Source organism: Perognathus longimembris, chromosome 1 (genome assembly GCF_023159225.1).
Source record: "Perognathus longimembris pacificus isolate PPM17 chromosome 1, ASM2315922v1, whole genome shotgun sequence".
NCBI lineage: Eukaryota > Metazoa > Chordata > Mammalia > Rodentia > Heteromyidae > Perognathus > Perognathus longimembris.
The window spans coordinates 34813904-34828780 of record NC_063161.1 but is presented as its reverse complement, the minus strand read 5'-3'; the positions used below and the strand labels follow the sequence as shown (position 1 = coordinate 34828780).

Sequence of the window (14877 nt, the reverse complement as noted above, 5' to 3'; positions counted from 1 at the left end):
CTTCCCTAATAAAAAAAATATATGTACAATACCCAGCGTACCAAAGTCAAATATAGTGACAACAGGGGATAGGGAAGATAAACAAATCTTGATTAGTTAAGACAGAACATGTTAGGGACTGCCATAGATAGACTAAATTTAGGAATTCTAATTTAGAATCTAGGAATTCTAATTTAGGAATTCTGGCCAATAAAAAAACAAGGAATAGGACTAAGAAATAGCAAAGGCCCTGACAAAACTATTGCTTAAAAGATGATATGAGTAGGTAAAACACAAGAAAGAAAATGGCTGACATCTCCAAGACTGCAAAGAAATTACAAAATTAAAAACTACAAAATTAAACTACAAAGAAATATCACCTCATATCTATTGGAAAGATGAAAGGTAAGGGTTCATAACTGTGGAGAAAAGGGAACCTCTGTACACTAGTCATGAGAATGTAAATTAGTATGGTCTCATGGGATGCTATGGTGGGTCTTCAGAAAACTAAAAACAGAATCACTTTGTGATCCATCAAGCTCATTTTTGGTACATATATCCTTGCTTCCAAGAATTTCCAAAATTTGGTCTTGATATATCATCCTTCTAGTTTGCTGCTGGTGTTTTGTGAAAGGCTTTTTTTTTTTTTTTAAGGTTCATCAGGAGGTTTATTAGTGGGGCCATATCTCCCACGGGAGAGGGAGCAACATGGTGGAGAGGAAGCAACATGGCCTCTGCACCTTATCCAGGTGGCGGCTTGTGAAAGGCTTTTGTAGTAATGTCTCTACTTACATGTTTCATGGTAGTAATTTGAGACTTCTTTCCCTTTTCTTTTCTAAATCTACCTAAAAGTGGATCAATTTTGTTGATCTTTTTGGAGAACCAACTTTTAGTTCCATTGATGTTTCTTATTGTTTTTCTATCAGTGTTCTAATCTTTAATTCCATCTGCTAGCTATTTAATTTGTCCCTCTTTTATTCTTGTTGTATAAAGCCCAAACTTAATTGGTTTAATCTTCCTTTAAAATTGAAATTTGATCTTTATCAATTTGTTTATGTATGTGTGGGGGTTTTAAAGATTTTAGGATCTACACTTTCACATATTATACTTTCTGAAGTTGAGATGTGCTTTACAATTAAAGTGAAAGAAAACAGGTCTTAATTTAGCTGGTACATAAAACAATATGGCTTAATTATGTTTTAGATGTGATAAATGAAATTATCATATAAAGCTTACAATATAAGATCATTCCTAGTTTCTCCTGTTCTGTCATTATTTCTGTTCCTCAAATGGCACCAATTCCAACTTCTGTTGTTACCTCTACTTACCTCCTGATTTCTAAATTATACCATCACACTGTTATTTCTTGACTCTTTAGTTATTTATTGACATTAAGCTCTTTTCATTTACAATTTCAGTATGCAGGTGTACAATCATTTCTAATGCATTTGTTTTACAATTTTATTAGACAAAATTTTGGTGTTTATATTATTGTGATTATGGTAATGCTGTTCACAGCTGAGCCATTTGGGCTGTTGAAGATTATCAAGACATTTCTTTCCCTTCTTGGAATTAAACTTGTCCTGGTTTTGTTTTGATACGTTTTCAGCACCATCGATTTATTTCTAAAATGTCCCTGGAAGGGTAAATATTTAAGCACATTCAAATTCATAAAGTATTTTTTTTTAGTGGTGCTGGAGTTTGAAATCAGGGCCTTGTGTTTGTTAAAATGTGCTCTACCACTTGAACCATGATCCAAGCCTTCAAGTAATATTTCTTCTGAAGTTGAGGTTGAGACAAGGTCTTGCTATGTATATATCCCAGGCAGGTCCTAGAACACACTATCTATTCAAGGGGGTGTTCTTCCTGCCTCAACCTCCCAAGTGCTGTTATTATAGGCAAGTGCTTCTCCTCAAGTCATCTTTGTTTTTCCCCATCCTTTTGTGACAATCCTCTCTGAGGATTTCTTTTTATCTGAGTAAATTTGCATTTGGTTCTCTCAATGATTGTTTCACAGCTGTCCCATAGAAATTCCCGCGGCCCCTCCCTCCACCCCTCCACCCCACCGCTTTTTTTTTTTTTTTTTGCCAATCCTGGGCCTTGAACTCAGAGCCTGAGCACTGACTCTCCCTGGCTCCTTTTTGCTCAAGGCTAGCACTCTACTACTTGAGACACAGTGCTAATTCTGGCTTTTTCTCTCTATATATGTGGTGCTGAGGAATTGAGCCCAGGCCTTCACGTATATGAGGCAAGCACTCTACCACTAGGCCATATTCCCAGTCCCGAGATTCCCTTTTTTGCTATTGTATTTTATGCAAAGGAAAGTTTGAACTTAATTCCGTAACTTCACTTTTATATCTTTTTTCCATATTTTTTCTTTTTTGCATTGATTTCTTGGTATTTGCCTCATTTTATTTTGCAAACTGCTTTGGGATTTATTCATTTATCTTTTCTATATTTTTAATTCTTGATAATTCATTCTGGTTCCCTGGATATTCTTATTTCATGGATGTAAAATATCTTTTCCTCTAAAGAATTTTATTACAATTAAAACTTTTTTTCTTTTTTTCTTTGCATTTCGCTGTCTGCTTAAGTAGCTTTTTGGTTGGATTTGGTTTGATCTCTGTCTTTCACATGAAAGCTTCCTGCAAGTGTGAGATCACCATGCTTATCTGTGCATCTTAGTGCATAAGCATTAAAAGCTGACTGAAATTTTGGATGTAAAAGAGGGGCTCTTGGGCTGGGGATATGGCCTAGTGGCAAGAGCACTTGCCCTGTATACATGAAGCCCTGGGTTCAATTCCCCAGCACCACATATATAGAAAACGGCCAGAAGTGGCGCTGTGGCTCAAGCGGCAGAGTACTAGCCTTGAGCAAAAAGAAGCCAGGAATAGTGCTCAGGCCCTGAGTCCAAGGCCCAGGACTGGCAAAAAAAAAAAAAAAGAAAAAAAAATGGGGGGGGGGCTCTTCTTGAACCTTGTTGTTCCCTGTAGGATAATATGCTTCATTCATTTTCAATGGGAATTCCTAGCTGTTAATACCAGTAGGTCTGATTTCTTCATCTGTCAATTTCTCCAAAGAAGAATCTTGTCATCTCATGGGTATCAGCAAAATCCATAATGCTGCTTTGATTAAGTACTAATACAACTGTACAAAGACTGTTGTAGGGGGGCTGGGAATATGGCCTAGTGGCAAGAGTGCTTGCCTCATATACATGAGGCCCTGGGTTCGACTCCTCAGCACCACATATACAGAAAATGGCCAGAAGTGGCGCTGTGGCTCAAGTGGCAGAGTGCTAGCCTTGAGCAAAACTGAAGCCAGGGACAGTGCTCAGGCCCTGAGTCCAAGGCCCAGGACTGGCAAAAACAAAACAAAACAAAGACTGTTGTAGGAACTCAGAAAAGGCAGAGATTAGTTGAAAGACTGTGAGAATCTTAATAGATATATGTGACAGGGAATAAGCTCTAGAAGACAAACAGGCCAATCAGAAACAGGTGAGATGATTCAATAGAATGATAATTAAATGCTGTAATTCAGAGAGTGGATGGTCATTTTCAGATGATATTGTAACACATCTGGTTAAGAGGTATATGTAGAATGACTTGCAGTTCACTAATGTCTAAGAGACTCAATCTCTTTAACTGAAAAAGCTGGGGAGATTATCTCTAAAGTCATTCCCAAGTCTAAAGTTTCTTTATGATACCATTAAGAGTCTTTTGCATCAGATGAATTTCTGAGTGATGGATTATAAATAGGGCATGACTAGGTAGTTCATCAGAATGGAATGAGGAACTTTGAAACTGCTCACTCTTGAGAAAACAGTGATTATTTTAAGTTACATACAACTCAATTACTATTGACATTAAAATTAGTTAAAAAAAACTCTTGCTATATGTATATGCATCACATGGTATTTACTTCTCATTTAATAAAAAGCTAATGCATGAAACAAACCACCATAGAATCCTAATTTTGTTTCTTCTTGTTATATGAAGACAGTAGACATCACTGAAGAAGGAAAAACATGTGTCTTTACTCCATGTAACATGATTTATCCATTCTTAAATGAGTAATTTAACTTAAAATGAACTTGTTAAACATTTTGTGTCTTGAAAGGGTATTTTTGTCACCAAATATCACTGTATTTTACTTCCCATATTTTATTTCTACAACCACCAAGTGTTTTATAGTGTGACACATTGTAGCACAGAAAAACTGAGTTTCTATAATCAGTGTTTGTTTTGCTTTGGCCAACATTCTTCTTCTTCTTCTTTTTTTTTCCTAACAGATTCATAGATTTTTGCCCTGGGAATTACCTCTCTTACCCCACCTTTTTTTTTTTTCTTCCAGTTCTTTGGATCTGTGGGCATATGATTAAAATCTGGCCAGTTACAATGGCCTACTTTAGGTCACATTAATTGATTCAAGGAAAGTTCCATTATTTAAGCAAAGCCAGTTAGGTACAGTCAGAAGCAATCTTGTAACCACAGCACTTTTAGGGATTAGCAGATATTGAGATATTGTTTGAAAGTGAGGCCTAAACAGGAAGGATTTAAATAAAAATGATAAAGTAAAAATGGTAGGCAAAAGTAATTTGTGAAAATCCTCATATACTATTCTGAAGAATTTGGATTTGTTCCTGAAGACATTAGGTAACATTAGGAGACATTAGGAGGATTTTAATTCACACGAATACTTAAGAAAGGTTGCTATGGTAGGAGTGTGAATGATCAGATGGAGGAAGATGATGCAAAAAGCCAAGGACAGAAGATGGCATAGTAGTTAATACAAATGAGGTAACTTCGGGATCTGGATTTGATGTCAATAGTGGGAACAGGGAAAAGAGGCATAGTGCAAGTGTTTTCATCAGCTCACCAAAAGACATTTATGAAAAGGGTAACAAATTGCATTTCCCCTGAAAAATTGGCTGCATTTTAATTTTAGGAGACCAAAACCAAACCTTTAAATTTAGGAGTATAGTACTTTTTGGTGGCCACTGGTGGCTCACACCTGTAGTTCTAGCTACTCAGGAGGTTGAGATCTGAGGATGAGATTCTAAGCTAGTCCTGGGAAGAAAATTCTAAGACTTTTGGGCTGGGGATATGGCCTAGTGGCAAGAGTGCCTGCCTCATGTACGTGAGGCCTTGGGTTCGATTCCTCAGCACCACATATACAGAAAACGGCCAGAAGTGGCGCTGTGGCTCAAGTGGCAGAGTGCTAGTGAGCAAAAAGAAGCCAGGGACAGTGCTCAGGCCCTGAGTCCAAGCCCCAGGACTGACCAAAAAAAAAAAAAAAAAAAATTCTAAGACTTTTATTTCTAATTAACCAACAAAAAGCTGAACAGGTGGAAAATGCAAGTTTAGTTAGCATACACTTTTATCCCACACCCAGGATAATATTAAACTTTTAGGGGATTTAGTCCAATAAAATTGGGGGAAAGCATTCTAGCTTTCCCATAATTCTGGCTACTAGTAATATGCTCCTTTTTTTCCCCCTCACTTCATTAATTCTCTACAGGTAAGCCACTGTTTCCATTCATTGTCAAGCTTGGTTCTTAGATTTCAGTCTTGGTTGGAATCTTGGGTGTCTAGTGTTCAGCTTCTCCAATAGCAGACCCATTCTGAGCTAAGTAAGGTCCTGCAGCCTTCATTGTTCTATGGTTGCCACGTAGCTCAAACAACTTCAGAACCTCTACTTTCCACTCTGTAAGACCAGTTACTTAAGTGGATTCGCTGTACTTAACTGAATAAGAGAGTTTTTTTTTTTTCCTTCCCGGGGCTGGAGAACTCTTAGACCTTGTACCAGAGCTCTCAGTCAGTAGCATCCAACCATTCTCTACATTCTTTTACAGCACTGAGAACAGATCAAGACTGTTTTAAGATCCTTTCAAACCTGTTACCATAGTAAGACAGTTCCACGTGTAATTCTCATTTTACATACTGACGTTTGGAGGAATTTAGAAAGGTTTCAAATTACACAATAAATAATTATGTAGGAGATCTGAACTATGTGCTTTGAACTCTGGACCAATGTGGCATTATGGTGGGTTCTATAAAATATATACCTTGCTTAAGATCATGTTGGAGTACAGTAAGCAGACTTAAAAGTCAGAAACCTCCCATACAGAGGGAGAAAGTTCCTGTGAGCTTCGGTTAGGACACTGGGCTTTCTTTAATCTTCACAAGGACAGTATACTGATTTTACAAAGGGGAAAAAAAAAAGTTCAGAGCATTTTGATGACTTGCCTATGGCCACAAATCAGAACCTTGTTTGCTGGGTCCCAATACACAGCACTTTCCAACACCTCATAGGGTGTGTTCTGCACGAGGTGAGAAACCTCGCTCTTTGGCAAGCCTCAAAACAAGAAATTTAAAAGCAATAAACTGGCGCATGCGCAGTTCGGAGCCAGCAACCTCTACTCCCGCAGTCTTGCGCAGGAGGCTCCTCCCTCCTTATTCCCGCCATTCTCCGCCCGCCCTCAGGTCCGTTTCCGGCCCCGGATGTTATTTTCGTTTTGCCGGATGTTGTTGTGAAGCCTAGAGACACGTGAGGTACTGCTACGTCATCACCAGGCCGGCGCCGGAAACATGGCGGCGGCGGGCGCTGTGAGCGGGAAGGTTAGTAACGGCCCCGGCTGGCACCTCTGGTTTTCTCCGAGGCTGGGGTTTCTTTGCTCGCTGTGGGGGCAGCCAAGAGGGGAAACAGTTGCCCGTGAGTATCCGGAACCGCCCTCGGCGGACCTAACCGGGGAGCCGGTGGTGGTGTCAGCTGTTTCCCCGAGAATGCCGGTGCATCCCGGGAGTTGGGAGAGCTAGTTCCTGCTTCGACGCTGCTAGGCCTCGGCTCTCTTCTGCTCTGATGTGCCCCCGACACGGACGCCTTTTATTCATATTTTTCATTTCCTAAGGAACGGTGGCTTCTTAGCTTTATTAAAAAAAAATGCAAGCCCTGACGTCTTCCTCTGTCTACTCTCGTGGCTTCAATGGCTTCTCTGTTTTTGAGGCGTTAACCTGACTTGCTTGTCTTGTGACAGCGTCGGGGACACCCCAGAGCTTCGGGAGGCGGTGCCTGGAGCCTTGCCGGGCCCTTCGTCAGAGTCGAGCACTGAAGACAGGATTGTGTCTGTTTTACATGCAGGTTGCCGAGTTGGTGGGTGATTGTCAGCAGCCAGGCCTGTCCCCCCCACCCCGCTAAGGGAGCTGTGGAAAGGAGTTTAAGACGTTCATATCCTAGACGTCTACGAGGCGTTTCCACGGGGTTATCTATTGTGGTTTTAACAGGAGCTATCATTATAGGAGATTTCGTTGAATATTTCCAATGCAAGTTCTTGTGCTTTCCCTCCTAACCCCTCCCCCCCCCCCCCCGAATGTCAGCGTTGTGATAGGCCATTGGCAGCGTTTCCTGGTGCCTGGGTATATCGTAAATAGGGAGGGCTGACTGGTGACGATAGCTTCCTCTGTTCCTCGTGTTTTGCTCAGGTTTCCCCAATTGCATTCCACTCCGTTTTGAATTATTTGACAGCATTTGTGGTTCGGTGTGGAGAATATATTAGGCTGCAGAATAACAGATAGGGTTTTGTTTTCGCTGTTGATCTGAGGTTGGGAAACTGAGAAGTTAGGACTTATTTTCTTCAGATTCTTTCTCTACAGAATGGAAGTGCTGTCAGTCGTTTCCTAAAGGGGAGTGTTTAAGAACACAGGAAACTAAAAAGACAGAAGTTTGCGCACTAATTTGTACTTTCTCTTTGAAATGATAAGTTGGATATTTTATTTTGGATTACTACTATTCTTTTGTCCTTTTATAAAACGAGGAGAGTTATCCTGTTTGATTTTTCCATTTGGACTGATCCAGTCTACCACTTTCCAAGAAGAAATCCTTTTCATTTAATCTACACTTCCCATTTCCAGATTTAAATTGGGTTTGAAAGAATACTTGGTAAAGCAGACTTGTGAAATATGAGATTTGCTACATTTTTGGGTGAGTTCTTTCTACCATGCAGTATAAGAAATTTGATTATAATGTAGTCATTTCAATCATCTGTCTACCTTCAAGAGCTTATTATCATGCATATACAAGGATTCATTTCTGAATGTATTTTGTTTTTCCTACCAGAGCTTTTAAAAGTGGGGTTGAGCCAGAGACTGGTGGCTCACACCTGTAATCTTAGCTTCTCAGTAGGGTGAGATCTGAGGATCACAGTTCAAAGCCAGTCTGGGCAGAAAAGTCACTGTGAGACTCTTCTCTTCAAATGACCACTCAAGGGGCTGGGAATATGGCCTAGTGGCAAAAGCGCTTGTCTCGTATACTTGAAGCCCTGGGTTCGATTCCACAGCACCACATACATACATAGAAAATGGCCAGAAGTGGCGCGCTGTGGCTCAAGTGGCAGAGTGCCAGCCTTGAGCAAAAAGAAGCCAGGGACAGTGCTCAGGCCCTGAGTCCAAGGTCCAGGACTGGCAAAAAAAAAAAAAGGGACTACACAAATGACCACTCAAAAACTGGAAGTGGAGCTGTAGCCCAAGTGGTAGAGTGCTAGTGGCTCAGGGACAGCGTCCAGGCCCTGAGTTCAAGCCTCACAACTGACAAAAAGGAAAAAAAAAAGAGGGCTTGCGTTTGATTAGTAACCCTAATTAGTTCGTTGAGATCTACTAGTCAATGTATGCTTTAACAAACAGCAAAATGGATAGAAGCGATATCCTCTTGTGAATATTGAGGGAAGAAATAAGGACACAGTCTCTAAATGCTGTTCTGCTTCTCTCCTATCAGGTTAATAGAATGAGTTGAATTTACCTATCACAGAGAAAGGGGCGAAAAAGAAGTAGCTGGAAGTAGTTTTTGACATTATACCCTGCTAGTTATAGTTACTTTGCTTTCCTCTACAAATACTTTTAAACATGTGATTTGTTCCACACTGTGTTAGGTATTGGAGATACATGTGTTGCTTATTCCTGGCCCTTGGAATTTGTAAACTTCAATTTTCAAAATCATCCCCTTACCTTGTGTAAGTAAGAAAGGCAGTATGAATTTCAAGCCCTTTATGTGGATGCAATTTTTAGTGTTCATACTCTGGTAACCCGTAGATTGGCTTTTTATCATGAGGTTAAATCTTGAAATGTTTCTACTTCACCTAGCTCAGATCCTGATATACAGAATGTCTTCAGTGAAGAGGAAAAATCAGGAAGAGCAAATGATATTAGAATAAGAGAGATGCTTCCATTAAAATGTTTCTTTTTTATAATTGTAAAATCCTATTTTGTAGTACTTTCACTTTAGGTTTTTCCTATGTTTTTGTTCTAATAAAATAACTTGAAATAATTGGAAAAAATCATTGGTTAATTAATTAATTTTTGCCAGTTCTGGGGCTTGAACTCAGGGCCTGGACGCTGTCCCTGAGCCTCTTTGTGCTCAAGGCTAGTGCTGTACCACTTCCAGCTTTTTCTGAATAGTTTATTGGAGATAAGTCTCATGATCTTTCCTACCTTGGCTGGCTTTGAACTTCGATCCTCAGTTCTCAGCCTCATGAGTATCTAGGATTACAGGCGTGAGCCACCAGTGCCCAGCTCATTGGTTACTTCTTAAAACTAGAATTTGATGACTTTTTAGTAAGGGTTAGTAAGAATTTATTTTGTAGCTTAAAAAACTGGCTTCATCTAATTCCTTTTAGATATACCATAGATAGTACTGTTAAACCTTTATGCTTTACAAAGGTAAAAAAAAATTCCTAAATCTTGGCAGATTTTCCCAGAGGGTTTTTCTTTCTTTAGATCTTGTAACATGGTACATACCCAGAATATAATACAAATGTCTTCTTTCTTTATTTTGTGGCATTCTTTATTGCTGAGTTTTTTTGTATAAAGGGCTGTTGAATACAGACTTTTTTTTTAATGCTGGTATTGGGGCTTGGACTTAGAGTCTTGCTTGGCTATTTCACTCAAGGCTGGTGTTCTGCCACTTGATCCACACCTTCACTTTTTTTTTTTTTTGCCAGTCCTGGGGCTTGAACTCAGGGAGGGCCTGAGCACTGTCCCTGGCTTCCTTTTGCTCAAGTCTAGCACTCTGCCATTTGAGCCACAGCGCCACTTCTGGCCGTTTTCTATATATGTGGTGCTGGGGAATCGAACCCAGGGCTTCATGTATATGAGGCGAGCACTGTTGCCATTAGACCATATTCCCAGCCCCCCCACACCTTCACTTCTAACTTTTTGCTGGTTAATTGGAAATGAGAGTCACACAGATGTGTCTGCGTAGGCTGGCTTAGAACTTTGATCCTCTGTTTCCAGCCTGCTGTGTTGCTAGGCTCACAGGCATGAGCCAGACTTTATTTTTTTCTACAGTACTGTGTTTTTCAGTTTTAAGTCATTTCACTTTGTGTGACTTTTTTAATGGAAAAAAATGAAGCTATTACATGTTAGTTTTGATGAGACATAGCTGTTGAGATTGTTTAATGTTTATTTCACTTTTTGCTGGTAGAAAGCCTTATGAAATGTTTGTACCTTTTCCTATTGTGCTATAATGAATATATAGTCATTGATATAAAAGAAGTTACTCATTTAGTTATTTCAAAGTTTTCATAGATTTCTAGGTATGTCTACATTCTGACATTGGCACACTATGGTTGTAAGCAGTGTACCTACCATTCATCAAGATGTGTACCATCATATATATAATGTGTATATATATACATTTGATATGTATATATATTTATCTCAAAGACACAGTCTTCTATCAGAATTTCTATGGTGTGTTACCTTTATACTACATTTTCTCTTATTTCCATTGACATGACTAATGATTAATATGTCCCAAATAAAACCCATGGTTTACTTTTTTTCTTCTGTATTCCCTGTCTCAGTAAATAACCTCTCAATTTTCAATTTTGTCCTCGAGTCCTCTCTCCTTTACCTCCTACATGTAATCAGTCACAAAGTCTTGCCATTTTGACCTTGTAAATATCTTTCTAAGTCTATTGCCTTTCCCCATCCCCACTTTCACTGCCTGAATTCAAGCCATCTTGAATTTTTCTTTGAATTATTGCAGCTGCTCATTCTTGGCCCTATAGCCAGCATGTTGACTTAGAAAAGTTAAAGTGTGACCATGCCATTCCCTGCTAGAACTCCAGTGGTTTTTCTTTAGCTTCAGGATAAATTCTAATCTCTTGAGTTCTTTAGCATGGCTAATAAAACTCTGATCTGACCTGGTTGGAACTTTTGTCTTAATTGCTTAAACTTTACCATCTGATATTTAAGTATTAGCTATATATTGAACAATTCTCTGTTTAGGATATACTCTGTTTAGCATATGCCCTTTGCCAGGAATGTATACCCTCTGCTTTCTTACACCCTCTTAGTTAAAATTGCCATTACTAAGGCCTCAGCTTATAGCTAGCCAAATCTTTGACCCCTCTGAGTCTGGTTAAGATATCATATATAAAGGCCTGCTGAAGCCTATTATATGCTGTAATTGTTTTCTTGTCTTTATCCACAGTTAGACTCTAAGTGCTATGAAGGCAGTCACTGAGATATGTACATCCAGTAATTACATTCCTGACACATTATTGGCATTTTCTGTCCTTCATTGAACAACTAGGAATGTCTTCTCATTCCAGATCCTTTGTGGATCAGGTACTTGTAAATCAGATTAGGTAGGTAGAAGAGTTCGGACAGTCTTTAAGGATTTTTCTTTTCTTTTTTTTTCTTTTTTTGTAGGAGGAAGGGTAGAAGATGTTTAAGGCAGAAGGAACAGCATTTATGAAGAAAAGGCACACTTTCCAGGGAATATATAAGCTCAGAGTAGCTCTAGGCAGGAAGATTGTGTATGCTGGAGAGTGTTAGGAGATATAATGTCACACGGTGGTTGGCTGTGATTATTCTTATTTATATCTTGTGCACATGTGACTATATCTGCATGCTTTAAGAGTTTTCATCTTTGGGCTGGGAATGTGGCTTAGTGGTAGAGTGCTTGCCTAGCATGCACGAAGCCCAGGTTTCGATTCCTCAGTACCATATAGATAGAACAAGCCAGAAGTGGCACTGTGGCTTAAGTGGTAGAGTACTAGCCTTGAGCAAAAGAAGCTCCGAGACAGTGCCCAGGGCCTGAGTTCAAGCCCTTGGACTGGCAAAAAAAAAAAAAAAGAACAAAGAAAAAAAAGTTTTCATTTTTAGACAGACAACATAGAATTGTCCCATTTTGTCCCTTTTCCAGCTCATCCTATACCATCTCTGTGTTTTGTTTAGATACTAATCTAGTGTTTAACAAATATTTCAGAGAAGGCCATTTTTTTTTTTTGTAATCAGAACTTCCCTTGTGATCTTGATTAGTAGTAAAACTCTTGCCTTAGGTGTGATGTATAAATCCATATTGCAATTGACTAACATACCAAAATGAGAAAGTAGTGAAAGTAATGTGGCAGCTTAGTAGTGTAATGGCTGAAAGTATAGCTTTTTTGGTATCAGAATTCTCTGGTCTCAATTTCAACATGATCTCTTATTAGTTGCATCATTGACTTTGGTAATTTATTTAGCTTTCTTTTCTTTTCTTTTCTTTTTTCAGTACTGGGGCTTGATTACATTTGCTAGGTAGGTACTCTACCAGTAAGCCATACCTCCAGCCTTTAGTTTCCTTACACAAATAGGCACCTCATCCCAATGTTGTAGTAGAATATAGTTTAGGAACCTGTAGTGTAGGGTTATCTTAAAGATTTAAGTTGTAAGTGGAATAAGTGTAATAAATGTTACAAAAATGTTAATGTCAGGAGTATATATGCTTTTTACATTTAGGAATGAGGCAGTGATGGGCTCTTGTGATGCTTGCTTTGCATTGTTTTGTTATTCAAATGACTAATGTGACTATATCAACAAATGATTTACATAAATAGAAAAATTCTGAATTCCAAATTTAAATATGTCAAAAATACTGAATTTTACCATTTTATTTTCCGTATTTTCATAATTGATAAAAATTTTTAATCATTTGAAATGGGCCCCAGGAATGGAATCTTAAAACAATTATAGCGGGGCTGGGGATATGGCCTAGTGGCAAGAGAGCTTGCCTCATATACATGAGGCCCTGGGTTCGATTCCCCAGCACCACATATGCAGAAAATGGCCAGAAGTGGCGCTGTGGCTCAAGTGGCAGAGTGCTAGCTTTGAGCAAAAAGGAAGCCAGGGACAGTGCTCAGGCCCTGAGTCCAAGGCCCAGGACTGGCCAAAAAAAAAACACCCCAAAAAACAATTATAGCAATAGAAATATTTATACCTAGGAATTAACTTGCCTTCAATATATGTTCATAAGATGCTGTTCAAGGATCATGTCTTAAATCTTCATGTATTGATAGTTTTTTTTTAAAACAGGGTTTTACATATAGAAACAGTAGATATTACAAAATTGATTTCCTTTAAACTAGTGATTTCCAGAAATTCTCTTCACTAATCTAAAAATTCCATGTGATTACCTGAATTCCTATGTCATTTTATTACAAAATGAGCTTTTGTAAAAAATACTATTATGGGAATATAAAAAAAGCATCAATTTTTTGTATACTTCATCTGTTCTTGTTCTTGGATTATTTTCCAGTTTAAATCCAATATTTTATTATTATTAATACTAGTGCACGGGCTTTGCACTTGGTAGACAGGTTATACCCCACTATTCCATGTGCCCCTAAATATAAATTGTAAGTGGGATTTATATATGGAGGCACGTAGCAATATATCTGACATGTGATTTTCACTAATATGTATAATAAACTTTCATGAGTAATAAATTTTCAGTTATGTTTGTTTGAAGTTTCCTTAAATATTTGTGTGTGTACTTTTTTTTTTTTTTGCCAGTCCTGGGGCTTGGGATTCAGGGCCTGAGTACTGTCCCTGGCTTCATTTTTCTCAAGGCTAGCACTCTTAACACTTGAGCCACAGTGCCACTTCTGGCTTTTTCAGTTTATGTGGTACTGAGGAATCGAACCCAGGGCTTCATGCATGCTAGGCAAGCACTCTACCACATTCCTAGCCCTATATATATTTTAATACAGGTTGAGCATTCCTAATCTGAGAATCTAGAATTTGAAATATTCCAAAAGTCTAAAACTTCTTTAGTGCTGACTTGATGCTAGAAGTAGAAAATTGCACACTTGACTTCATGTGAACAATTATGGTTAGAATGCAGCCACACTATATTGTACAAAATGACCTTCAGGTTACTTCTAGGCCATTTAGTTAACATCAAGTGTAAATCTTTAGGTCTTATGTATCTAAAGTGTATGTAAATTGTATTTAGACTTGGGTGCCATCCTCAAAACATGTCATTTTAAGTATACAGATATTCTACAATCTGAAATATTCTTGATCCCAGTCATTTTGGACATGGGATACTTAGTCAACCTGTGATCGATCGATCTATCTATCTGTCTGTCTGTCTATCTATCTATCTATCTATCTCTCTTTCTACAGTTGATGATCATATTCTTGGATAGTCATTATAAGAAAACATCTCTTAATATTTTTAACAAATACTGAAATAAAAACAATCATTCTTATTTTTGTTGTTCCAGATTATATTTGAACAGGAAGGGGTTTATATTCACTCATCTTGTGGTAAGACCAATGATCAAGACAGTTTAATTTCAGGAATATTACGTGTTTTAGAAAAGGTAAGTTTTTCTTTTTTCTTCTTTATTGTTAGAAAAGGTTAAATTTCTAGTAAATGATTTTATTTAGTAATAGTTAATAGTAGTTTTGTGTGTGTGTGTGTGTGTGTGTGTGTGTGTGTGTGTGTGTTCCTGGGGCTTGAACTCAGGGCTTAGATGTCATTCCTAAGTTTTTGTGCTGAAGGCTAGTGCTCTACTACTCAAGCCACAGCTCCACTCCATTTTTTTTTGATAGTTAATTGGCGATAAGAGTTTCA

At 38.4% G+C, this 14877-nt stretch overlaps 1 protein-coding gene across 2 annotated transcripts in view; it reads left to right on the top strand.

The window, feature by feature from the left end:
* Positions 1-6501: 6501 nt before the first annotated feature.
* Tbc1d15 (TBC1 domain family member 15) overlaps positions 6502-14877 on the top strand; it is a 57051-nt gene continuing 48675 nt past the window's right edge. For both annotated transcript variants that reach the window (XM_048359349.1, XM_048359341.1), the window contains exons 1-2: positions 6502-6596; positions 14525-14623. In XM_048359349.1, the coding sequence (XP_048215306.1) occupies positions 6567-6596; positions 14525-14623 (129 nt within the window). In that variant the 5' untranslated portion in view covers positions 6502-6566. The remainder of the gene's footprint in view (positions 6597-14524; positions 14624-14877) is intronic.